We start from the raw sequence: 26,188 nt of genomic DNA, 5'->3' as shown, positions 1-26,188 counted from the left end.
CCATAGCATGTATCAGAATCTGGCACACTGTACATCTTATTTATGTTAATGTCTGTCTCCACCAGAATGTAAGCTCCATGAGGGCAATGACTTTTATCTAGTCCTTTCTTTGCTATATTCCCAGAACTTAGAATAGTAACTGATACAAAGTTGCAGCCCAATCAATATTTATTGAATGAACAAGTAAATAAATGAATGGAAGACTGTGAACGTGGAATCAGAAGGCTTGTGATCTTTAGGGAAGTCCCATAACTTCCCTAAAGTGGAATGGAAGACTTCCCTAAACGAATGGAAGACTGTGGATGTAGAACTAGAAGGCTTGTGATCTTTAGGGAAGCAATCTTCACATGAAAAACAGGAACCATAATTCTCATGTCATTTTGGTAATGATTATATAATGTACCATTTATAGAGACATCATGTAATAAACTGCTAAATAAAAGGTATAATTTTTGATCAAACTGAATTCTTCACCAGTGAGGTACTTAATTTTTATAATCTAAGAGCTACCAGATTGCCAAAAAGGAAGCACAGAAACATTCAGACACAGAAAACCTTAACAATGGTTCTGATATTCAAATAAGATATAAACGATTTATTCCAAAGCCATACCCAAAACATACAATGAAATGCATCCCTGTTAAAGACTTAATAAAAAGAGCAATCTTTACATTTTACAATGTGAAGAACTACTGTTCCCACAAAAAGTCTCATGAAAGTTAATTCCATAAAGTGTCAAATGTATTTTCCTGTTTATATAAAATGTATTCTCTTTAAATGCAAAATATTCAAATATAGCATTTTATTTCGAAATTGTTCTCAATTTCTGAAATTCTCACTACTCTACAGCATCCCATCTCCACACGTTTCTTAAAATGAGGTAAGAAGACAAACGGTGAAACCTTTTTTTCAGATCATTTTTTCAGAAGTTAATGCCTTGCTGATGCGAAGTACAACATGCTTTTGTCATTCCTTTTATCTGAAATATTTTCCCAGTGGTTACTCAGTATTTTGCACAAAAAAAAACTTGCAATACCTGTCATTTAAAAATCTGTAACATGTAATTCTTTTTATACGATTTTAAGATCTGAATCAAAGCTATTGCTACAGTGATTCACTATTTTCTTTACAGGTACTTTAATAAATATTCCTCAATTCTAGAAGACTACTCAAATCCTTTAAAGTGGGGTTCAGCAAACATCTTCTGTAAAGGTCCAGATATTTTGTTTTGTGTGTCATTTTTCTGATGCATATTTTTTACAACTGTAAAATGTTTTTAAAAAATTATTTAGCTATTCTGTAATTTGCTACCCCACTATTTTAAAAAATAGAACTAGTCTCTAAATTAGACTATTCAAGTGTTAATAAAATGTAAACTTCACATTGTACAGTAAAATAAATCCACGGTTTCTGACTACTAAATTGAAAGTTCATAAGCAGTAAGAAATGAATCCCATTCAAAGAGTAGGGCTACATTCCAGATATTCTTTTTAATCAATGACACTTTCTTGTGGCTCTTCACTTTGATTGAATGTCACACATCTGTAGTTTGTTTTTTCTTGGTTTTACTTTTTTATAGGGAAAAATTATCCTCATGAGGCTAATTTGAAGTTTTTGAAATTAAAGACTAGAACACCTTGATGCTGACAGAGGTAGATGCACACACACTGGTATATGCAGTTACAAATACTCACATAAAATGGAAACCACTATTTCATATACAAATTAATCACAAACGCACTCCATGGCTAAGGAGGAATCAGTGGAAACCAGATAGAAGGTATGCAAAACAGTCCCACAGAATGTTCTAATTTTCTTTTATCACATATAGTTGCTACATTTTAGGAAAACACGATTTGAATATGAAACATGTAAATATAAATTAATATAGTGGCATGATTTATTCAGGTTCTTGATGCATATAACCTGGAGGTAACTAAACTCTGATCTATATAACATGGCCCTATAGCTCGGTACTGAGAATCACAACTCTGCGTGTGTGTGTGTGTATGTGTGTTGCATGTTTTCCTTTCCTACTACAAACAGTGTTATAACCAGATTATGGCAAATAAAAGAACAGTTGTAAATTTACCCAAATATATCACAAACAAGTTGGAACACTCTGGAATTACAGTCATATGATATTCTACAAAAATATTTACAAATTCTAAAGCTGAAAAAGTTGAAAACTTTGGTATCCATAAAAAGAGAAAGTTCAGGGCCATGCGTGGTGACTCACACCTGTAATCCCAGCACTTTGGGAGGCCAAGGTGAGAGGATTTCTTGAACCCAGAGTTCAAGACCAGCCTGGCCAACATGGTAAAACCCTGTCTCTATCAAAAATACAAAAATGAACCGGGCGTGGTGGTACTTGCCTCTAATCCCACCTACTTGGGAGGCTGAGGCACAAGAATCACTTGAACCCAGAAGGCAGAGGTTGCAGTGAGCTGAGATCATGCCACTGCAATCCAGCCTGGGTGACAGAGTGAAACTGTGTCTCAAAAAAAAAAAAAAAATTAGCCAGGTGTGGTGGTGCAGGCTGTAATCCCAGCTACTCAGGTGGCTGAGGCAAAAGAATCACTTGAACCTGGGAGGTGGAGGTTGCACAAACTGAGATCATACCACTGCACTCCAGCCTGGAGTTAAGCAACCTATATCTTTAATGTTATAAAATCAGCTTCATGAAATTTGGGCTTAGAAAAATCTATTAGGTTACATGTATCTATTAGGTTTTTTTTTCTGTTTCAGAAAAAAAAAGAAAGAAAGAAAGTTAAAGTGTACCAGGGAGTCCATGCTCAATTTTTGAACTATAAAAAGTTTTCAGTGCAAAATTATTGCTATTGATAAATAGCAATGACACAAAAGCCACATGAAACACTTAACGTCTATAAAACACATAACAATATCCTGAAGGTATGTTTTGGCACAGAAAAGGTAATTCGGGGATAGGAAATAACAGGTTGCTTTACTGATTTAATTCTAAGTCTGGGTGTTGGAGTGTTTAAACACTCTTTTTGCAAACAGGCTCAACATATTTATAGCTCATCACGTTTCTTCTTAAATGGCCACTTTGGGTGTTGCAATACGTGGTCTGCAGCCTGAAGGACAAGATACATAAATTCTTCTACATCGAAAGAGTAGTTGGTGAACTTCGGGTGCTCCCCCAGGGTTGGATGGTGGCCCTGCGAAAACAAACCAAAACACGAATCCATAACTCACTAAGGGCATGGTTTTCTCTACAGCAAGAAAATTACGTTACTTTGGCTAAGGCAACTAATTTATGTTCTACATCAGAGACCAGCAAACTTTTCCTGTTAAGGGCCAGAAGATAAATATTTTCAGCTCTGCTGACTCTTAAGGTCTCAGTCACAGTTACTCCACTCTGTCACTGAAGTGCACAAACAACTAGAGACAGCACATAAACAGACAGGCATGACTGTGCTTTCTTTACAAAAACATGTCATGGGCTGGATTTGCCCACAGGGCTGTTGCTTCTTGATCCCCTCTCTATATATAATCTAATAGATTTTTCTAAGCCCAAATTTCACGAAGCTGCCTTTATAACATTAAAGATATAGGCTGCTTAATTCCCCCTTGTCTCCTATTTGCAAATATAAAATAAAACAATTCAGTATTCCAGAGAACAGTTTATCTTTGCAGCACTCGAGTTCAATAACCGTTTTTCATATCAATAATTGGATACTTTAAACCAATTAAAAATGAAGCAAGGTAAGTTTTGTGATTGAACTTTACCTTATCCTGAGGAAAGACTTTGTTCTGCCTTTGCCAAGTGATGTAGTGAATGCCCCTCAGCCTGGCCAAGTCTAAGTAACAGCGTTCATCTTCACAGTTGTACCTAAGGACACAAGGGTGTCACAACATGAGGCTTTTGTCCAAGGTTTCTGCCAAATCAACAACTCTCTGTGAAAATAAAATGCAGCTCCCAAATATGTCCTTGCAAAACGTTGTAAACAAGACTGACGAAGATAGTAAACAAGACTGAGGAAGAGAAAGTAAAAATATTCTCTGAACTAAATGAACTTAACTTTTAAAAAACAAAATAGGATCATGGAATGGAAAGAATTGACCTTGTTCAGTAGGGCCTGCTGCCTATGAACTTGACATCACCTTATAATACCTCTGTCTTCAAATGTATTTAAGTGGCAAGGGGGATAGGTAACACTTCCAAGGTCATATAACTAAATAGTGAAGGATGCAAAAGTAGAACCCAGGTCCATTAGACTCTAAGGCTTGAGTTTTCTCAGTTACATTTCTCTCCCTTCTCTCTCCTTTTTTCCATCCTTCCTTCTCTCTCTACAGGAGAAATGACAGAGACAGAATCCATTATCTGGCTATTTCTCTACATATATCATATATATTTTTGAAATGTTTTGCAGGGCATTGGCAGTTCACGACAACTTTTTTCCTAAATAGCCTCCTAAATAAATAGAGTCAAATCATTTTTCAAATGAAACCATAGAATCCAGATATTTAGCATAATGGGGGGAAACAGGTAACAGTAACTGCTATTAGTGTCTCAAGAACTAAAATGGAACACAGTGTCAATAGCAGAATTATTATGAGAGGGAAGGCCATGTCTCCATAAACGAACCACTGAGTTAAAAGCATGCCCTGGGCAAGTCATTAACACCCAAGGGCCTCAGTTTCCCTGTGTATGGGATCAGCAAGCACTAAGTGAAGTGGTTGGCTTGTATTTTGGAGCTATGTTGTGCATGAGACATAAATGCTTTCTTTTAACACAATAACTACACTGTTTGCAAGAAGATGCTCAGAGTTTGGGAGGTATGCAGGAACAAACTAGAATAAGGAAACCACAGATTCACACCTTCTGTATCATGCTGGGGATGGGAAGATGAAGGGGTAGTTGGCTTACTAAGCGCAATGGCAGGCTACGGACTTTGTATTTTTAGCTTCAGGCCTTTTTTTCTTTCCAGATGTCTATATGATGTGACTTCTGTTTTTGAATGATTAAATATTAAGCCTTTTGATGCTCAGAATGAAAGCCTTAGCATGCATAAAAAGCACTATCAGTTGCTTCAATGTAAAACTGCCTCCAAACACTTACAGTTCAAATACAGCAGCCCAGTCTGGAAGGAAAAGTAAATGGGTCAGACCAGCTCCATGCATTCCAATAAATATGTCCGTGTTGTGTGTGATCCTCAGTTGATCTAAAAACCCAAGTTCTCTGTGAACATACAGAGTAACACGAGAGAGATGGGGAGAAGAGAAAAGTATCAGGTTGAGTTAGTTCATGATTCACAGTAAGGATATTTATAAAAGTGTATTGCCCATTTTAAACCACATTCCATTTTTAAGACGCATTTTTGCCAATTTCAAGTGCTCTCTAGTAATTAATAAATTTCTTAATAATTTAACATATTTTCCAAGTAAGCTCACCTATCCTTTTAGGTTTAAGCATATTTAGTTTTAAAGGAAACTTTAATATCTGTCTTAAATGGAAAATCAGTGACATATGACATTAACAAAATTGTAAAAATTGACATAATCTAAGTAGTGTTCAAATCGAGATAGATACTATTGCAAGACAAAGCTCAGAGCCTGAGGCCTGCTCTTTCTTCATGAAAAAGAGAAATTGGCAAGTGTTAAAGAGATGTTATGACACGCTAGCACTAAATTAAAACTATTTCCTTAGGATAATATAAGGACTTCTCAAAAAGAAAAATTTCTCCTTGTGTGATTTAAGTTTTTTAATGCCAGCTGGGTACATCCAAAATTATCTCAGATACCATCAAGGCATTATCCTGCCTTTGGAACAGACAAATACACAATTTTATGCATGTTAGGACTGTACAAGTGTTCTCTAAATCCAAGACACTAATAAGTGTGTAACCCTTGAACCAAAAATCAGTCCCCAAACAGTTCACTGAGGTGAGGGTAGGGAGAAATGCTGGAATAAGGGTGACACTCTGAATAAACAGAAAGAAATGAGATCTCCCAGCCCCATTTTACTCAAAGTAAAGAAAAAGAAATGATCAAGATTATTTTGGATCTAAGAAGGGAAGGCGAATTCCCTTTTATACCAGCTAACAACAAAACTCCGCACAGGAAAAGGAAGACAGCTCCATGTGTATATGTATCGCAATGAGAACATGTGCCTCAGTTTCTCCAGGAATGTGAACTGGAGCCAAGGGAAGGACGGCCATTCACCCAGATGAACATACTCCTGGAGCTGCCAGTTGTGGAAACGCCTGTGGTCAGCACTCACCAATCCCCATGCTAACATGTTACTAATATTTCCTGCAGACTGGCAAGATACGAATTCACTGTTATTCTTGCTTATCTGAGAAACTACAACATATCCTTAAAAGCCAGTCAATGATACAGCCTCAGAGGTGCCCTCCCCAGTTCCTTCCATTTCTTCCCAGCCTCATCTCAGTGAATGGTTTTGGGACTGATGTGGGGGCCCCATCGTGGCTCACTCATTTCTTCAAGCAACACTGACACAACATTTCTTCAGCACTGCAGAGTATCATCTGTAAAATGGGACTGGATGGGCCAACTCAGAAGACTGTTGAAAGCATGAGAAGAGATAAATAATAGCTGTTTTTACGATTGCTATTTATCTCTATTCAGTGTCTGAGATCCTCAAGACCAGGGCTATGCCATCCGCCATAATGGGATGGGATTCCTACTGCTGAGACTGGTGACCAGCTCATGGGTCCCCAGTAGAGATTCACTGCACAAACGAACTAATGTATGATGAATGAAGTGCAAAGCTCCCATGCTTACATACTCTGAAATTAAGTGTATCTATATTAGATACCCACATGCTGGGACATGTGTACTTCTTTTAACTGGCAAGTCTTCGTAGTGTTAGATTTGGGAAACACAGCTGTGATTGCCGGTGGACATGGAGACAAAAGTTTTCACTTTTCCTTTTGATCTTTTCTATACTGCTTGACTTTTTCAACCAGAAACATGTACTACTTTTACCAGTAAGATGTAATTCTAGCAACAGGAATTACCTAAACTGTGAATAATAGACATATTCTGTCTTTCTAAGTCTTTTAGTTGTATTAAGAGTTTTAAAAGAAATGTAAATATTTGATAATTTTTTTAAAAATTTCATGTTATTCTGACCCTCAAATTATCCCCATATAAATAATTTTAAGTCAGATGTTGAAATCTGGCAGCAGGCAGGGCAAATTAGGTTTATAACATCTGTAAATTTTGAACTAGTTGCCTTTTTTAAAATTTTTTTTTATTTTTTGTAGACAGAATCTTGTACTGTCACACAGGCTGGAGTGCAATGGTGCGATGTCAGCTCACTGCAACGTCCACCTCCTGGGTTCAAGCCATTCTCCTGCCTCAGCATCCTGAATAGCTGAGACTACAGGCACATGCTGCCACACCCGGTTCATATTTTGTATTTTTTAGTAGAGATGGGTTTCACCATGTTGCCCAAGCTGGTTTCCAACTCCTGAGCTCAGGCAATCCGCCCTTCTCGGCCTCCAAAATGCTAGGATTACAGGCATGAGCCACCGTATCCAATCTGCTAATTTTTTTAAATTATGAAATTTTAGGCCAAGTGTGGTGGCTCATGCCTGTAATCGCAGCACTTTGGGAGGCAGAGGTGGGCGGATCACTTGAGGTCAGGACTTCAAGACCAGCCTGGCTAACATGGTGAAAACTCATCTATACTGAAAATACAAAAATTACCCGGACATGATGGTACATGCCTGTAGTCCCAGCTACTCGGGAGGCAGAGGCAGGAGAAACACTTGAACCCAGGAGGTGGAGGTTACAGTGAGCCGAGATAGCACCACTGCACTCCAGCCTGGGCGATGGAGCAAGACTCTGTCTCAAAAACAAACAAACAAACAAACAAAAAATTTCTGAAATTTTAAATGAAAATCTGAATTCACCACTTCTTTTGAATAAGGAGATGGAGTCCCAACATCAGGCCCCAGAAAGAAAAAGAGTAACTGCCCTTGTTCCCAGGGCCCTCACCTGCCCATTTCATTCATTTATAGGATCTACTTGTCCCTTCTGGGCCTACAAATGCCAATGACTCCCACTGGAAAAATGCTTTCTAGCCCCCTTGACCTCATCCAAGCAAAAGTTGACAGTGTCTGCTGAGATTGGCTATTACTTACCTATACTTGTAATCAACAATCTGGACTTCAAATGTAGGTACTGTTTTCAGTGCATTTACAAGCTGGGAAAAAAGAGAAACATTTAGCATTTCTTTTCCTTCTTTCTCTTCTGTTTTTCCTTTATGAGTCCTAAAATTCTTTTTTTTGCATATACTATTTCAGAGACTAAATATCATTTCATAACGACAACAACAAATAAAAAGAAAATAAATAAATATCATTTGGGTCAACAGTTTTGAACTGTCATTAAGTTCAAATCCAGGCTCCACCTGTGAACGCATGACTCTACCTCCCTCAATACCAATGCACTGTGTTGTTGTGAGGCTGAAAGGAAAAGAAAATTCATGGAAGCAAAGTGCTAGGCACAGAAATACACTAATCATTAACTGTTACTCCAGCCTTTACCTTAAGAGTTTTTGTCCCATCCATTATCTCATTTCAGACAAACCACTAGTGCTTTGAACCTCATCCTCTCAAAATACTAAGGTCTTGGCAGAAAAACATTTTCAGTACTTCTACATAGAAAAACTATTACTCTTCTAGCAAACAGAAAGTAACAAAGCATTGTTAATCTGTTAGGAAAAATATAGTCATGGTTCTCTGTCCCTCACAATTAGGCCATAGAGGATCACCACCATTCAGAAATGTCTGCACCTGAATCATGTTGCCTTGTGGCATGCACTACACTGCAACAGCAACATCAACAGTTGCATGTATCATTGACGGGGCATGTAAGTGGTGCTGGCATTTCTAAGTGTGTCATTAGGCTTACTTCACTTAATCCTCATAAGAATCATACCAGTGGCCAGGCGCAGTGGCTCACGCCTATAATCCCAGCACTTCGGGAGGCCGAGGCGGGAAGATCACCCGAGGTCAGGAGTTCAAGGCCAACTTGACCAACATGGTGAAACCCCATCTCTACTAAAAATACAAAATTAGCTGGGCGTGGTGGTGCATGCCTGTAATCCCAGCTATTCAGGAGGCTAAGAGAGGAGAATCACTTGAACCCAAGAGATGGAGGTTGCAGTGAGCCGAGATCACGCCATTGCACTCCAGGCTGGGCAACAAGAGCAAAACTCTGTCTGAAAAAAAAAAATCATACCAAGTAAGTATTAGTAGTATGCTCACTTGACAAATTACACAAGATAGGCTCAGAGAAGTGAAATAACTTTCTCGGGATCTCACAGCTCCCAAATGCACAGCCAAAAATAAATCTAGGTCTTCTGACCCCAGAACCTGTGTTCTTAACCTTCTTAACCAGTGCACTCTCTAATGTCCTGCTTACAGAAAGCAACAAGCAGTGACCAAGATTGAATCCCCCCCATGTCACACATACACACACACACACACACACACACACACACACACACACACAGTCATGACTGGAAATTTCTCTCTCCAGACAGCCCCTGAACTCTTATGAAGAGTTGAAGGGGTAAGAAGAGTAGCATTCTGTTTTACAGGAGATGGCAGATGGCATAAGCATTGGTCTTTTAATGAGATTGCCCACATAAAAGGAATCACGTGTGCTGAGGGTCTCAGGGCAAGCATGCCCTTTTTCATGACTTCTAGTTGCACGAGAAAGGTGGCCCTATCCCTTCCTATAGCTATTCCACAAGCCATGATTTAATGAGGCCATTTGGGTTGTATTATCTATTTATTAATCAAAGTATAGCCAAAGGTGCTTTCTTCCCTGCCTGGGAGCTGCCTTTCCAGTGAGATACAAACCTCAGGACAGAAGCGGCCAGTTGGGTGCTCTTTGGTTTGGAGTTGGGGGCTGAATGATCAAATTTCACCTTTGGGCGCCATCATCTGGGCAATGTGCATGACTGAATCTGAAAACCTCATGCCTGCATTAAAGCATCTACCAGCACTATACCTTTCTTTTTTTTTTTTTTTTCATTATACTTTTAAGTTCTAGGGTACATGTGCACAACATGCAGGTTTTTTACATATGCATACATGTGCCATGTTGGTGTGCTGCACCCATTAACTAGTCATTTACATTAGGTATATCTCCTAATGCTATCCCTCTGCTCTCCCCCCTCCCCACAACAGGCCCCGGTGTGTGATGTTCCCCACCCTGTGTCCAAGTGTTCTCATTGTTCAATTCCCACCTCTGAGTGCGAACATGCAGTGTTTGGTTTTCTGTTCTTGAGACAGTTTGCTGAGAATGATGGTTTCTAGCTGCATCCATGTCCCTACAAAGGACATGAACTCATCCTTTTTTATGGCTGCATAGTATTCCATGATGTATATGCGCCATATTTTCTTAATCTAGTCTGTCAATGATGGACATTTGGGTTGGTTCCAAGTCTCTGCTATTGTGAATAGCACTATACCCTTCTACTGGACTTCTCTGCAGCAGCCTGATGCTGTTCCTCAGCCTGTCCCTTCCTGATGGACTGGGGTCAGAGGTAGATTCTGCCTCCTCTGAAATCTATTTGCTGTTTCAGTAGTAGCACACTCTGGCTAAGAAAGCAGTTTCAGTCCCCGACTACCTTGACTCACGTCCCCGTTACTCTTAATCACCAGCTGGGTGACCTTAGGCATGTTTTTTAACCTCTGAGTCTCAGTGTCCTTGTCTAGGATAGAGGATAATAATACCTACCTCATGGGTTTGCTGGGAGGGCTGGGGAGCACAATGTACAAAAGGAGCACACAATAATATGTTTGACCCCCCAATTGCACTCATTATGTATGGTCTATACCAATATATACTGTTGATCTGTTGGCTACTGAGGCTTCCCATTTGTATACCCAATGTTGCACTATTTGATACGTTATTTCTAGGTCTTTAAACACACACACACAAACACACACACCCTCCACACACACACTGCTCATTTCTTCCATCCACAGAGCTTACAATTAACACCTCATTATGCCATATGTTCATGTCCTCTGTAATCCATATGGGTCTCAGGAAGAGACGTTAATTACGTAATTCTGATCAGCTTGTTAGGCAGCCAAATTAGTCTGTGTAAAATATTTTACCCATCAAAACATGGCCCCCCTCCCCCAACTTCCCTCTTACTAAGTATTGTCCAGTTTGTTTCCACTTGCCTGCTCAAGTTAAAAGCCTCAAGTCACACTTGATCCGTGATACCTTTCCTGGCCTTCTCTAGTGTGAATGTACTTCTACATTCCAAAAGTAAGTATCATAGGTCCTATCTCCAAAATATATCTTGAATCCATCTACCATGTCATCTCTACTGTCATCACTTTGGCTAAACGCTCTCCCCTGGGCCACAATAACAGCTTCTGATCAATCTCCTTGCTCTCACTCTTGCAGGCAGAATGACTTAAAAATAAATGTCAATTCATGTCTCTCCCTCTGTATTTGTTTTGTATTTGCTGCTGTAACAAACTGCCACAAATCTAGCAGCTTAACACAACACAATTTATCCCCTTACAGTTCTGCAGGATTGGAGCCTGACATGGGTCTCACTGGGCTAACATCATGGTGTCAGCAGGGCTGTGTTCCTCCTGCAAGCTCCAGGGAAGAACCCACTGCCTTGCCTTTTCCAGCTTCTAGAAGCCCTCCACACTCCATGACTCAAGGCCTGCCCCCTTCATCTTCGAAGCCAGCAGCATGGCATCTCTCTGGCCCCACTTCCCTTGTATCTCCTTCTCTGACTCTCTTTCCTGCCTCCCTCTCCCACTTTTAAGGAAATGATGAACTGAGATCTGATCAGTGAGAAGAAGCCAGTGAAGAAAAGAGCTGTCCAGGCAGAGGCAAAAGTTCTCTGGCAGATGGATTTTAAGGCCCATTTGTGATTATACTGGGCTCACGTGGATAATCCAGGATAATCTCCTTACTTTTAGGCCAGTTGGTTGGGGACCTTAATCCCATCTGCAACCTTACTTTCCCTATGCCATGTAACCTAACCTGTTCGCAAGTTCCAGGGATTTGGATGTGGACATCTTTCGGGAGGAGGAGGAAGAGACATTATTCTACCAACAATGCCTTGCTTTAAAACTTCACAGTGGCTTTCCCCTACACGGGAATAAAATCCCTCTCCCACTAAGGTCTAGAAGGCTGATACAATCTGTGACCTCCCTGCCCCATGCCTAACTTCTTGGATATTGCCCCACCTCTCTCAAGATGCTACAGTCATATTGGTATTCTCTCTGTTTCTAGAATACTGAAAGCTCAGTCCACTAGAATACATTTGCTCTGCCTGGGAGGCTCTTTCCCTTGCTAGATCCTTCTCTGATTAGGTCTCAGTCTAAGCAGTGTCTCTTTGATGCCCTCATGTGAGTACCAACCCCCTCCATCCACATTCCCAGTCTCTATGACATCACCCTGGTTCATATCCTTTGAAGCACTTACCACTGCCTGACATCACCGTACTTATTGACTTTTTTACTTACTTCTTATCTGTCTCTCACCTCTAGAGTGTAAGCTGCATGAGGTCAGTCACCTTCCCCATCTTTGCTCTACTCTATCTCCAGGACCTGGAACATGGCCTGACACATAGCAGGTGCTCAATTAACTACTGTAGAATAAATTCTTACTACTGAGAGGCTATCTTCAGGCCATGATGTTGTAGGTAGTGGACCTGCATGGTGATCTGAGGTTAAATATAATTTATGAGTTAATGCTACTGAAATGAGTCAGGATGCCAAAAATGCAGTTTCTAAGACATGGTCATGTAACAGAATAGAGATTCTTCCAACTGAATCTGCTGCTGATACCACAGGATTAATGGCCTCAACCATCTTTTGCATCAACTATGCAAAATAAGGTCTTGAATTTTTGCTACTTGTTTGTCCGGATGCCCTCTACTGCAGTCAAGGCAAGATTCAGACAGCTTTCTCCAGGCTGAGTTGATGCAGATGAACATTTACTATAAGGCAAAGCTAGTTTGTCCATGGTTGGTTTGGTGAATCTCACTAGAAATTCAAATCCAATAAATAAACTGGGTATAGGCCATCAAACTTTTCTCAAAACTAATAGTTTTAAACCAAAGCTTTTAATTGTAATGCAAAAAAAAAAAAGCACAATTTTCTTTATAAATTCAATATGAAGAAAGCATTAAAAATGCATACCAAAAACTAACCTCATTTTGGTTTAGGATTTTCCGGTATTCTGTGCTCCGTGCAAGAATGGTGACTCGAATTTTTCCATCCTGTAATCAAAATGAAATAGTAAAATAACACTGTATATGCCTGGGTAGATGAATGAACATCTGAACCTGAAATGTGATTTTCACAAAGAGATGAAACTCAACCAGGATACATTAATAGAACTATTCTTTTTTAGCCTGATTCCTTCACCATTCTCAGGGAATAAGAATGTATCCACTTCAACCACCGAAGGCAAAAACCAGTTCATTGCATTATCTGTTTGGTTGGGTGGGTGAATTTTTTGACAGGGGTTGTGTAAGTTAGATGAATATTTGCGGAGGTGAGGGAGATATAGCCAATGAAGGGGGAAAGGAGGGCAGGAGGAAGCACATTCTTGCAATATCCCTTAGTTTCTCTTTTACAGGTTTTTGACACCAGGTTTCAGATGACTCCAGGTCAGAAAATGTTTTTGGGTTTTGTTTTGGGACAGAGTCTTGCTCTGTCACCCAGGCAGGAGTGCAGTGGCATGGTCTTGGCTCCCTGCAGCCTCTGCCTCCCGAGTTCAAGCAATTCTCATGCCCCAGCCTCCTAAGAAGCTGGACTACAGGCACGTGCCACCACGTCCAGCTAATTTTTGTATTTTTTGCAGAAATGGGGTTTCGCCATGTTGGCCAGGCTGGTCTTGAAATCCTGGACTCAAGTGATCCACCTGCCTTGGCCTCCCCAGAAAAAGTTAACACGAAAACATGGTCTCCTGATTATTTCTGTTTCTGAAAAGGTGGTATCAACTTTTATTAGGGAAGAAAACTCAAGCCCATCTCAGAATCCATTACCTTGGGTCCTTCTTGTGTGATGTTTAGTCTGTGTAGCACATGCTGGGAAAATGCCCTGAATAGTCCAGTATTTTGACAGCCAGATATCTAAAATAAAAACACTGGTTGATATTACAATGAATACTTCTGTATTGTAATTTAAGATACTGTCAAGTTATGTATAAATGTTATAATGTCTGTAAATATGAATGCTAATGGTAGACAGCATGCTTACCAGAGGCGTATTATAGAACAGCCCATACCTCATGCGGGGCAGTAATGAAAAAACAGCTTCTTTAAAACATACCTAAGAACAAAGATACATTAAAAGATAAGAGGATGTAATTTGCACCCTTCACACCAAAATAGCATGTATAATTTTGAAAAATTGATTTCAATTAATCTCCATTTTGCATTAAGATTGTTTGAATAGCACGCTATTTCATTCAAAGAGAACAGAATTCATATTTTTGGAAAGATTATAGAAAAGAGTTTTCAAAGGCTGCATGATTAACAACACTGAGGATACTAATTATAATAAAAGAAATTCAGAATTCAGAAATCAGTGGTAATGGCTAATAGGAACTCATAATAAATGTTTATTTTATGAGTGAGTCATCTGCACTCAAGAGATATTCACAGACATTTCAGGAAAATTTCCAGTACCCTTTTGGAATCATAAGTTTTCAAATGTATAATGTCATAATCAGTAAATGCATTCCATGTGTCGGAGAATAGGTCACCATATCCGTAAGAACTCTGAAAGTAGAAACAAAACAAGGTTTTAGGGCAATGAAAGGATACAACATGACTTTTCAAAGATGCAACAAAATACCTGAATTTGCTTGTGTTAAAAACTAACAATCCTACACAAAATCCGTATAAGCAAAATGGATCTTCATCTTGGGCCAGAGCAAATGCCTAATTTCATGAAATATCATCAGAAATAATGATCACAATTATACTCTTAGCCATTAACAGTGTTTCATTTTTCTACCTAAACTTCTTTTATTCTCACATCTTTGAAGTTGTAGTTCAGGGTTTTTTCCTGTGAACATCTTATCCAAATTATAGATGCACACCACACACATATATGCCACCGTTTGTACACACTCTGTTATGCTCAGCATGCAAAAACCATCAGGGTGAGTGAAAATAACTTTAGAAAAACGTTTCAGAGCAAGAAAATGGGTTCAAAGTTTTAACATTGGCTGGGTGCAGTGGCTCACAGCTGTAATCCCAGCACTTTGGGAGGCTGAGGCAGGCAGATCACCTGAGGTCAGGAGTTCAAGACCAGCCTGACCAATATGATGAAACCCTGACTCGACTAAAAATACAAAAATTAGCTGGGCTTGGTGGCATGTGCCGGTAATCCCAGCTACTCGGGAGGCTGAGACAGAAGAATCACTTGAACCCGGGAGGCAGGGGTTGCAGTGAGCCGAGATCATGCCATTGCACTCCAGCCTGAGCAACAAGAGTGAAACTCAGTCTCAAAAAAAGAAAAAAAGAAAGTTTTAACATTAAAAATAAAGGCTGGTCACAGTGGCTCATGCCTGTAATTCCAGCACTTTGGGAGGCAAAGGTGGGAGGATCACTTGAGCCTTGAAGTTTAAGGCTGCAGTGAGCTATGATCATGCCATATACTCCAGCTTGGGTAACAGAGAAAGACCTTGTCTCTAATAAAATAAAATAAAAATATATAATATATGTAATTCTATGAAATATTCCCCCACCCATTGACTAGTGAATAAAAAGTGGTAATTTCCGATTAATATTAATGGTGTCAATAACAACTTTATATAATAATAATAGCATCCTACACACTTCCTGTGTTCCAGGCACTGTTTTGGGCACTTGACATTATTAATGTACATTAAGCCACCCACAAGCCTAATGAGTAGATAATATCATTTTCCCTATTTTGCAGATGAGGAAACTGAGACACAATTTTAAGTCATTTGCCTACATTGCAAAGCAGCTGAGTTATAGAGCTGGGATTCAACCTAGTCTTTGCTGCCAGCTCCATCTGACAGTTGCCTCTCAGTGGGAATTAGTTCTTTCTAGTATAATTACATGTGTTTTTGGTTTTTTATTTTGCTTTGTTTTTGTTTTGAGATGGAGTCTCACCCTGTCGCCCAGGCTAGAGTGCAATGTCATGATCTGGGCTCACTGCAACCTCTGCCTCCCAAGTTCAAGCAATTCTCCTGCCCCAGCCTCCCGAGTAGCTGGGACTACAGGCGCACGCCACCACACCCAGCTAATTTTTGTATTTTTTGATAGAGACAGGGTTTCACCATATTGGCCGGGCTGGTCTCAAACTCCTGAGCTCAAGTGATCTGCCCACCTCGGCCTCCTAAAGTGCTGGAATTAAAGAAACCACACCCAGCCTCATTTCTCTTTTGAAAAGTAGTTAATTACGAGCTCCATTAGCTAAGAAGAAGATCAATTAATTTTTAAATGGTTTCACTTAGATTGAAAAATTCAGCCAACAGAAATCAGAAATATGCATTGTAGCATTACATTCAAGCTCTATAGTTATACATTATGTTCATGTCTTTTTATCTTTATAGCATTTTCTCAGATTTTGAAAATTTTATGTTGCACATACTGCAGTTATTTCAAAGTTACTGAGATCTGTTAGACGTGAAAATTAAAAAAAAAAAAAAAAAAAAAAAAAAAAAAGGCTTCTTTCCATGTTCCTCCAATGCCATTCTAATAAAGGCCCTTCTCAACACCATCTAAAATGAAATGTCCCTGTTCTGGCTCAATAATAAATAAAGGGCAATTAAAAGAAGTGATTCTGGATGGTTTCCTGAGATAAAATACTCCAGATAAAATAAGATATGTTTGAAAGGAAATTTTAATAATACTATAATCCTGACTGATCCTTCCTCAGGGAAGTCATACATTATTTACTAAGAACCACTTCCAGAAGCTTCTTTTCCATGTTTCCCAAGTCCAAATTATCTACCATGAGGGAAGGAGAGGCTTCTTCCTATACTCATGTTGAAGAATATTTGGATAGTCTTCAAGATGACACAAAATTTCCTTTAGTGTGTCTCAAATTTAAACATGCACATAATCTATGACTTAGAAATTCCACTTACAGGAATCTGTCCTACAGAAATGCTAGGATGAGGATGTGAAGATATAGGTATATTGAAAGGATGTATGTGTTTACAGTAACATTTCAGTAAATACCAAAGAACTGGAAACAAAACCAAATGTGATGGGGGGGGGTGGGGTGGGAAATGAATACATGCACTGATGCATGCATCCAACTTCCAAAACATTCATTAAACAGAATACCACATAACACCTAAAGCAAGGATAGCCCTAAAGGTACTGACTTAAAGAGACATTCCAGAGATAATACTAAGGTGGCAATATGAGACAGAGAGTATATTTTCCACAAGAATATAAACATATTGGCCAGGCATGGTGACTCATGGCTGTAATCCCAGTGCTTTGGGAGGCTGAGGTGGGAGGATCACTTGAGGCCAGGAGTTCAAGACTGTATTAGTCAGTTTTCACGCTGCTGATAAAGACATACCTTAGACTGGGAAGAAAAAAAGTTTAATTGGACTTACAGTTCCACATGGCTGGGGAGGCCTCAGAACCATGGCGGGAGGTGAAAGACACTTCTTACGTGGCAGCGGCAAGAGAAAATGAGGAAGAAGCAAAAGCGGAAAACCCTGATAAACCCATCAAATCTCATGAGACTTATTCACTGTCACGAGAATAGCATGGGAAAGACTAGCCCTCATGATTCAATTACCCCCCCGCAGGTCCCTCCCATAACATGTGGGAATTCTGGGAGATACAATTCAAGCTGAGATTTGGTGGGGACATAGCCAAACCATATCATTCTGGCCCAGGCCCCTCTAAATCTCATGTCCTTACATTTCAAAACAAACCATGCCTTCCCAACAGTCTCCCAAAGTCTTAACTCATTTCAGTATTAACCCAAAAGTCCAGAGTCCAAAGTCTCATCTGAGACAAGGCAAGTTCCTTCTACCTATGAGTCTGTAAAACCAAAAGAAGGCTAGTTACTTCCTAGATATGATGGGGGTACAGGTATTGGGTAAATATAGCCGTTCCAAATGGGAGAAATTGGCCAAAACAAAGGGGTTACAGGGCCCATGCAAGTCCGAAATCCAGCAGTAAAACTTTAAAACTCCAAAATGATCTCCTTTGACTCCAGCTCTCACATCCAGGTTACGCTGAAGCATGAGGTGGGTTCCCACAGTCTTGGGCAGCTCTGCCCCTGTGCTTTTGCAGGGTACAGCCTCCATTCCAGCTGCTTTCACGAGCTGGTATTGAGTATCTGCAGCTTTTCCAGGTGCACAGTTCAAGCTGTCAGTGGATCTACCATTCCGGGGTCTGGAGAATGGTGGCCCTCTTCTCACAGCTCCATTAGGCAGCACCCCACTAAGGGCTCTGTGTGGAGGCTCCAACCCCACATTTCCCTTCCACACTGCCTTAGCAGAGGTTCTCCATGAGGGCCCCACCCCTGCAGCAAACTTCTGCCTGGGCCTCTAGGTGTTTCCATACATCTTCTGAAATCTAGGTGGAGGTTCCCAAACCTCAATTCTTCACTTCTGTGTACCACAGGCTCAACACCACATGAAAGCTGCCAAGGCTTGGGGCTTCCACCCTCTGAAGCCACAGCCCAAGCTGTACATTGGCCCCTTTCAGTCATGGCTGGAGCAGCTAGGACACAGGGCACCAAGTCTCTAGGCTGCACACAGCATGGGGACCCTGGGCCCAGCCCACAAAACCATTTTTTCCTCCTAGGCCTCCAGGCCTGTGATGGGAGCAGCTGCCATGAAGGTTTCTGACGTGGCTTGAAGACATTTTTCCCACAGTCTTGGGAATTAACATTAGGCTCCTTGCTATTTATGCAAATTTCTGCAGCCAACTTGAAATTCTCCCCAGAAAATAGGTTTTTATTTTCTATTTCACAGTCAGGCTGCAAATTTTCTGAACTTTTATGCTCTGTTTCCCTTTTAAAACTGAGTGTCTTTAACAGCACCCAAGTCACCTTTTGAATGGTTGTCTGCTTAGAAATTTCTTCTGCCAAATACCCTAAATCATCTCTCTCAAGTTCAAAGTTCCACAAATCTCTAGGGCAGGGGCAAAATGCCGCCACTCTCTTTGCTAAAACATAACAAGAGTCACCTTTGCTCCAGTTCCCAACAGGTTCCTCATCTCCATCTGAGACCAACTCAGCATGGATTTTATTGTCCATTTCACTAACAGCATTTTGGACAAAGCTATTCAACAAGTCTCTAGGATGTTGCAAACTTTCCCACATTTTCCCGTCATCTTCTGGGCCCTTCAAACTGTTCCAATTGCTGCCTGTTACCCAGTTCCAAAGTCACCTCCACATTTTTGGGTATCTTTTCAGCAACACCCCACTCTACTGGTACCAGTTTACTGCATTTGTCCGTTTTCAGTCTGCTGATAAAGATATACCCAAGACTGGGAAGAAAAAGAGGTTTAATTGGACTTACAGTTCCACATGGCTGGGGAGGCCTCGGAATCATGGTGGGAGGTAAAAGGCACTTCTTACATGGTGGCGGCAAGGGAAAATGAGGAAGAAGCAAAAGCGGAAAACCCTGATAAACCCATCAGATCTCATGAGATTTATTCACTATCACAGGAGTAGCACCAGAAAGACCAGCCCTCATGATTCAATTACCTCCCCGGGGTCCCTCCCACAACATGTGGGAATTCTGGGAGATACAATTCAAGCTGAGATTTGGTGGGGACACAGCCAAACTATATCAAGGACCAATCTGGGTACCATAACGAGATCTTGTCTCTACAGAAAATAAATTCAAAAATTAGCCAGATGTCAAATCAGAAGACAGTAATACATATTATATATACACATATATAACATATTTATGGAAAAGAACAGCCAGGGATGGTGGCATGTACGTATAGTCCTAGCTACTTGGGAGTCTGAGGCAGGAAGATCACCTGAGCCCAGGAGAGCAAGGCTGCAGTGAGCTAGGATCATCATATTCCTGGACTTTAGCCTGGGTGACATATTTGCACTTATTAAAATAAAGAGAGTCCTGCAAGGGACTCACACACAACTGCAGTTACCCTTAGGGGAACAGGGAATTGGAGAGGAAGAAGGAGACTTCTTAAAAAACTTTGCATACTTCTGTGTTGTTTGAACTCATTGTAAACAAGTATTACTTTCGTAATTAAAAAAGTAATCATGGCTGGACATGGTGGCTCACATCTGTAATCCCAGCCCTTTGGGAGGCCAAGGCAGGCGGATCACCTACGGTCAGGAGTTCAAAACCAGCCTGGTCAACATAGTGAAACCCTATCTCTACTGAAAATATAAAAATTAGCCAGGCGTGGTGGCACACACTGTAATCCCAGCTACTAGGGAGGCTGAGGCAGGAGAATCACTTGAACCTGGGAGGCGAAGGTTGCAGTGAGCCAAGATTGCGACACTGCACTTGAACCTGGGTGACAAGGCAAGAGTCCGTCTCAAAAACAAAAAAAAAGTAATAATAAAGCTATACTACTTCTCAGCACAAGCAAATGTGGAAAGCCTACAGTAATTTCTCCTTTTATTCATTCTGTTTGATAAGAGCAACCCTGCTGTGCCCAGAGAGGCAACTGAAGATGGGTCCCTTTATGCATGTTTGCAGGTTGGTGGCCTTGCCCATCCCACTGAGGATGCCACATGCTGAAGGGAGTAAACTGCAGAGCTTTTCAAGGAGGAGAGGGAAGGCCCCATAGGCTTCCTTGTGGGGACAGTTTGGAAAATATCACCAAGATGTGAACTGCAGTAACAGCTACCTCCCTGCTCTTCCCCAGGCAAACTGCTCGTCCAAGACCATCAGGACTCTGGCAACACCATCCACTGTGAGGGATTCATGTCATAGTCAGCCTGCAGGTCATGGTGCTGCTTAATTTAAGGCCTTACCAACAAAAGGGAAACAGCAGCCACACAAATCCTTACTTAGTGCCATCCCCATCCAACCTACCACCTTCTGTGGGCCTGATTTCTGGAGCAACCTGGCAGAGCTGCCTGTCCTGAGAACCTGGCTTAGTAAAGACTTAGCAAAGACTTCTTTGACCAAGAATGCAGGTTTAAAATGGATGCACAGGGAGTGGTAAAGGACGGGGGGGTAACACCGAGCAGCCACCCCACTGGGCTACCCCCATCCTGCCTATCTGTGCCAGAGCGGAGGTCAGACTGCCCTCATGTCTCATGCTCAGCAGACTGAATAACCTGGAGTCTTCATGGTGGCCGTGCATCCTACTCCAGTAGCCACAGAGAAGGAGAGGGTTGTAGAAGCTGGCTCACTATAACAGTCCATTTGAGGAAGATGTGGAAAAGCATGCAACAGGTACAAGGAAGCTTCTGGAAGGCATCTGATAAATTTCTGTCAACTTAGTTTGGCAACTTAGGTACAGTCCTCTTCAGAGGACTTAAAGAAGACAACACAGCACTATGGTGTCCAAGCACAGGTCTGGGGTCAGGCTGCCTAGATGGAAACCTCGGTTCTGCCCTCGCTGACTCCATTATCTTACAACACTCACCTGCTGCTCAGGCCTCAGCCTCTTGTCTGTAAAATAAGCTAACGAAAACTCAAGTCCACGGGGGGTCATGAGCAGGAAATGGAGTAACATAATTTATGTTAATCACAAAATTTAAAAACAATTTTGTTTAAAAAGGGCAAAACAACCATGAGTTAATAATTTAGGGCTTGTAATGGCTGCTGAGTGTGGCCTGACTTCACTGATACAAAAAGAAGAAAAGAAAGGGACTGTTGTTCCCTTTGCTCACAAAACATTTCCAAGAAATGAAACTGTGGTGGCAGCAAAACTGAAATACAAAAGGGAAACGTAAATGCATATAGATGGAAAATAAAATAAAGTATTAACATACCAAGAATTATAGTCTCATCAGACTTCAAAATCTAACTCAAAGTCTAGGGAGCAGTGATCCTGAAAACCTTTTTACACAGCTCTACTACAAGCCTCTTATCAGTGAAAAAAGGGTCAGCAAAACTATCTCTCCTTCTGCATGAAAATTTGACCTCCTGTTAACTAGCTAACTCGGCTCTCTGGAAATGGCAATGGCTTGTGTCAACCATGTGCGTAGGCAGCATTGCTTCTGATCTAAACAGAAGGTAGATGCTTGATGGGTAAATTGCATCTGGACTGGGAAAGCCATGTTCCAGCTTTCCTGAGTACACTGACTCCTGGAACCAGGCATGTCTCTTTCAGGGATCCTGGGGACTTTGCCAATGCAGTTGTGTCAGGAGATGTTGGCCTCTACAGAATATGAGGCTCTTAAGCCAAAGCATTGCCTGTACCTGCCCCAGGTGAATCTTGTCTCCTAGTACCTGAGCTGTGCTGTGTGAACTGCTAGCACTCCCTCTGGAAGAAACATCTGAGGATGCCCTGCCAGCAAGCTGTGGTTCCCCTGCAATGTCATCCTGAATAGACTCACACCAAGAGCCGAGCATATGAATGTCGTGAGTCAGAATGTTGAGTGGAACCTTATATGACCCCTTGGTAGGTGTTCCAGCTTCTCAGTTTAGGCAACCTCTCTCATGTACACTACAAACCATTTATTCTCCTTATTGTAATTGTCACAGTTAACATTCAGAGCACAAGTACTGTGTACCAGGCATTGTGACTGTTCATGCACTATATGGTTCATTCTCAAAATGACACCTAGGTAAGTGTCATTATCTCACTATCTCATTTCAGAGCTGAAGATTCTGGGGCATATCTTGGGGTTTCCTTAGCAGGTGGAGGGGCCAGATATGGGAAGAAGCAGGGAAAAGGCAGGCAAAGAGAGAGAAGGAAAAAAAGATTGCACTAAAAACAAATAAATAACAAGTGTCACTCAATGCATGTATTTATGTGCATGCCTAAGAACTGCCCTATACAGTGAGCTGAAACTCACAGCATAATTCAGCACAAAGGACATAGTAACGGGGAAGCTGCTATTAAGCAAAGGCAGACAGTAAATGCAAAAGGTCAAACAGTAAACAGAGGCAAGCACTTCCAACATAGATTATACAGGTTGAGTGAACGACAGCCTTTTTTTTTTTTTTTTTTTGAGACAGAGTCTTGCTCTGTCACCCAGGTTGCAGTGCAGTGGCATGATCTTGGCTCAATGCAACCTCCACCTCCAAGGTTCAAGTGATTCTCTGACCACAGCCTCCTGAGTAGCTGGGATGACATGTGTGTGCCAGCACATCTGGCTAATTTTTGTATTTTTAGTAGAAACAAGATTTCACCATGTTGGCCAGGCTAGTCTCGAACTCCTGGCCTCAAGTGATCCACCCCCCTCGGCCTCCCAAGGTGCTGTGATTACAGGTGTGAGCCATCACACCCAGCTGAATGGCAGTCTTTCATATGTGTGTCCCAGAGGAACACTGAGCCAAAGTCACTACATCTCTGGCCTTTGGAGCTCCACCCATCCAGAAAGGGAAAGAAACCTTCCCCACTGTCTCATTCTAAAATTCAAAGAACGAAGGTACACACATACATACCTATCTGCCTATATGTATATGCACATGTCAACACATACATGTACAGATACATTCGCACCCATCCACATATTCGCGGGTGTGTATATTGAAAAGTATGTGTCTTTGAAAATTCTGTTTCACAACATCAGAGTCACACACTGATACAAGGGAAAGACAGTACTGAAGCGGAGAGCACATTCATACTTACAGTGTCCCACATCACGATGTACACGTCAGTACTGAATGAGTTATTAACGTGCTGAGTAAGATAAAGATTGATGAAATCACAGAAGTGGTGATACATGTTAACACCTAGTGTTGGAAAATGAAACTACATTAATTAACACCAAAGAGTACATGATCAAGCAAGTTTTATTCTATCCCATCTATTTACGGTTTAAGAGAATTTTAGTTGAAATAAATGGGGGAAAAAATAACTGTTTTGTTTTTCCAAACATGAAATGATCTAGATACATAGGTAGTCCTCAATTTACAGCCTGATTGGGTTTCAAAAGTCACTCTAAAATTGGTTATTTAAAATCAGGAATGCATTTCCCCATATATCCCAAGTAACAAATGATCATTAAGTTCCCAGAAAAAAACAAGGTAGGTCTATTTAACTCAAAACCGAGTTGAACTACAGGGCCAGGAAGACAACTCATATTTCTTCTGACTTTATTTATTTTTTTTATCAGGGGTAGGGTCTTGCTATGGTGGCATGTGCCACCATGCCTAGCTTGATCGTTTATTTTTCAAAGTCAATTAAGGGGCCAGGCGCAGTGGCTCACACTTGTAATCACAGCACTTTGGGAGACTGAGGCAGGCCAATCACTTGAGGTCAGGAGTTCAAGAACAGCCTGGCCAACATGGTGATATCTCGTCTCTACTAAAAATACAAAAATTAGGCGGGCGTGGTGGCGCCTGCCTGTAATCCCAGTCACTCAGGAGGCTGAGGCAAGAGAATTTGCTTGAACCTGGGAGGCGGAGGTTGCAGTGAACCAAGATCACACCACTGTACTCCAGCCTGAGTGACAGAGTGAGATTCCATCTCAAAAAAAAAAAAAGAAAAAGAAAAAGAAAAAAAAGCAATTAAGCAACATCTGTTCATCATGGAAGTATTGGCAATGATGGCAACTAACATTTTGGTAATTTTCATTCCTGTCTCTTTTTTCCCTATTTAATTATTATATATATCATTCCAGGAAAAACATTAACCAACTATCATATAAAAGAGGTGAATGTCTTGTGTTCTGATTGAAAGAGAAGGAATTCTGGAGTAAGAAGCTGAATTCCAGCCCAGCCATGCATGTGCAACATTGTTAGATGAGTTCATCAAGTCCCTAAGCTTTACCTTCTCTATTGAAATGGGAAATAGTTACCTAAGTGCCAGCTTTATTATGAGAAAGCCAAAGATAATACATTTTAAAGTACCCATCCCAGTGCCAGGCACATAGGAAGACCTGAATGAAGACTAGCTGGATCCCACTAGGTCAGATAGAGTGGAGAGGGCTGTGGGTGTCACTATTTGTAAGTTCACATTCCACTCATTAAAAAGAAACAGAACGTGCACCCTCTCCACTTAGGTATGCAGGACTCAATATTCATCTTGGAAATGTACAAATCTAAATGGGATGAAATTCCAAGAACTGACACTTAGAGCATGCATTTTAAAGGTGGGAAAACGTTAAGTAAAAAAAAATCAGGGAGTCTCAAAAGCAGAAATCATAAAATATTCTAACTTCATTCCCACAGTGAATAATAACATTGTGTGCCAGAAATAACAGTATAAAAATACTCTGTTTTTTTCAGCCTGGTTATCTTAGATGATTGTTTGGAAGGGCTAATTTTTTCATCCAGAAAAAAACCTGGCAAAGAATGTATTTTCAAATTAACAAGAAAAATAAAGTTCTATCAGAATCCATCCTCTTTTCCCAGGTTAGCCATGGAGCACACACAAGCTCTTTCACATAACATTTAATGAGTTCCTAACAGTTACTGAGGAATGCAGCAGGCACCAATCAGTGCTTGGGGCTGCAAGAATTTATAAACAGAGAAGAAAACATAAGCTCCATCCTTGAGAAATGTGCCCCCTAATGAGTCTTGATCTGTAGAATTCTCATTTTCCTAAGGTACAAGTTAACATGAAAAGGAAAACTGAACCAGGCACAGTTACTCACACCTGTAATCCCAGAACTTTGGGAGGCCAAGGCAGGAGGATCACTTAAGCCAAGGAGTTCAAGACCAGCCTGAGCAACCTAGTGAGATCTCGTCTCTAAAAAAATATTTTAAAAATTAGCCAGGCATGGTGGTGCATGCCTGTGGTCCCAGCTACTTGGGAGGCCAAGGTGGGAGGATCACTTGAGCCCAGGAGGTTGAGGCTGCAGTGAGCTGTGATCATGCCACTGTACTCCAGCCTGGGCAATAGAGCAAGACCCTGTCTCTAAAGAAAGAAAAGTAAAATTGGAAGACAGCATAATTTAGAAGAAAAAAAGTAGAGTTACGAATATAGGAAAGAAATGGGACATGTCTACTCTAGCCTATTATTCTCACTTTATATACTTTATTGTATAAGTATCTGCATAAATTTAATAGCTCACACATATTTGCCACTTTTACAGACAGTTCAGTGTTTTTTTTG

General features: G+C 40.9%; 1 protein-coding gene across 7 annotated transcripts in view; it reads right to left on the bottom strand.

Moving 5' to 3' along the window:
* Positions 1 to 569: 569 nt before the first annotated feature.
* EOGT (EGF domain specific O-linked N-acetylglucosamine transferase) overlaps positions 570 to 26,188 on the bottom strand; it is a 39,787-nt gene continuing 14,168 nt past the window's right edge. For 4 of the 7 annotated variants that reach the window (XM_073009943.1, XM_073009940.1, XM_073009942.1 and 1 more), the window contains 11 exons: positions 23,759 to 23,862; positions 19,540 to 19,593; positions 17,614 to 17,667; positions 14,690 to 14,782; positions 14,259 to 14,330; positions 14,045 to 14,131; positions 13,205 to 13,273; positions 8,139 to 8,200; positions 5,087 to 5,206; positions 3,754 to 3,856; positions 570 to 3,182 (listed from right to left, as the gene is read on the bottom strand). In XM_073009943.1, coding sequence (XP_072866044.1) covers positions 3,036 to 3,182; positions 3,754 to 3,856; positions 5,087 to 5,206; positions 8,139 to 8,200; positions 13,205 to 13,273; positions 14,045 to 14,131; positions 14,259 to 14,330; positions 14,690 to 14,782; positions 17,614 to 17,667; positions 19,540 to 19,593; positions 23,759 to 23,862 — 965 coding nt within the window. In that variant the 3' untranslated portion in view covers positions 570 to 3,035. The remainder of the gene's footprint in view (positions 3,183 to 3,753; positions 3,857 to 5,086; positions 5,207 to 8,138; positions 8,201 to 13,204; positions 13,274 to 14,044; positions 14,132 to 14,258; positions 14,331 to 14,689; positions 14,783 to 17,613; positions 17,668 to 19,539; positions 19,594 to 23,758; positions 23,863 to 26,188) is intronic. The other 3 variants (XM_073009944.1, XM_073009945.1, XM_007984930.3) reach the window with 3 other exon arrangements.

Source organism: Chlorocebus sabaeus, chromosome 22, assembly GCF_047675955.1.
Source record: "Chlorocebus sabaeus isolate Y175 chromosome 22, mChlSab1.0.hap1, whole genome shotgun sequence".
Taxonomy (NCBI): Eukaryota; Metazoa; Chordata; class Mammalia; order Primates; family Cercopithecidae; genus Chlorocebus; species Chlorocebus sabaeus.
The sequence above is the reverse complement of the archived record's forward strand: the minus strand, read 5'-3'. Positions and strand labels throughout refer to the sequence as shown.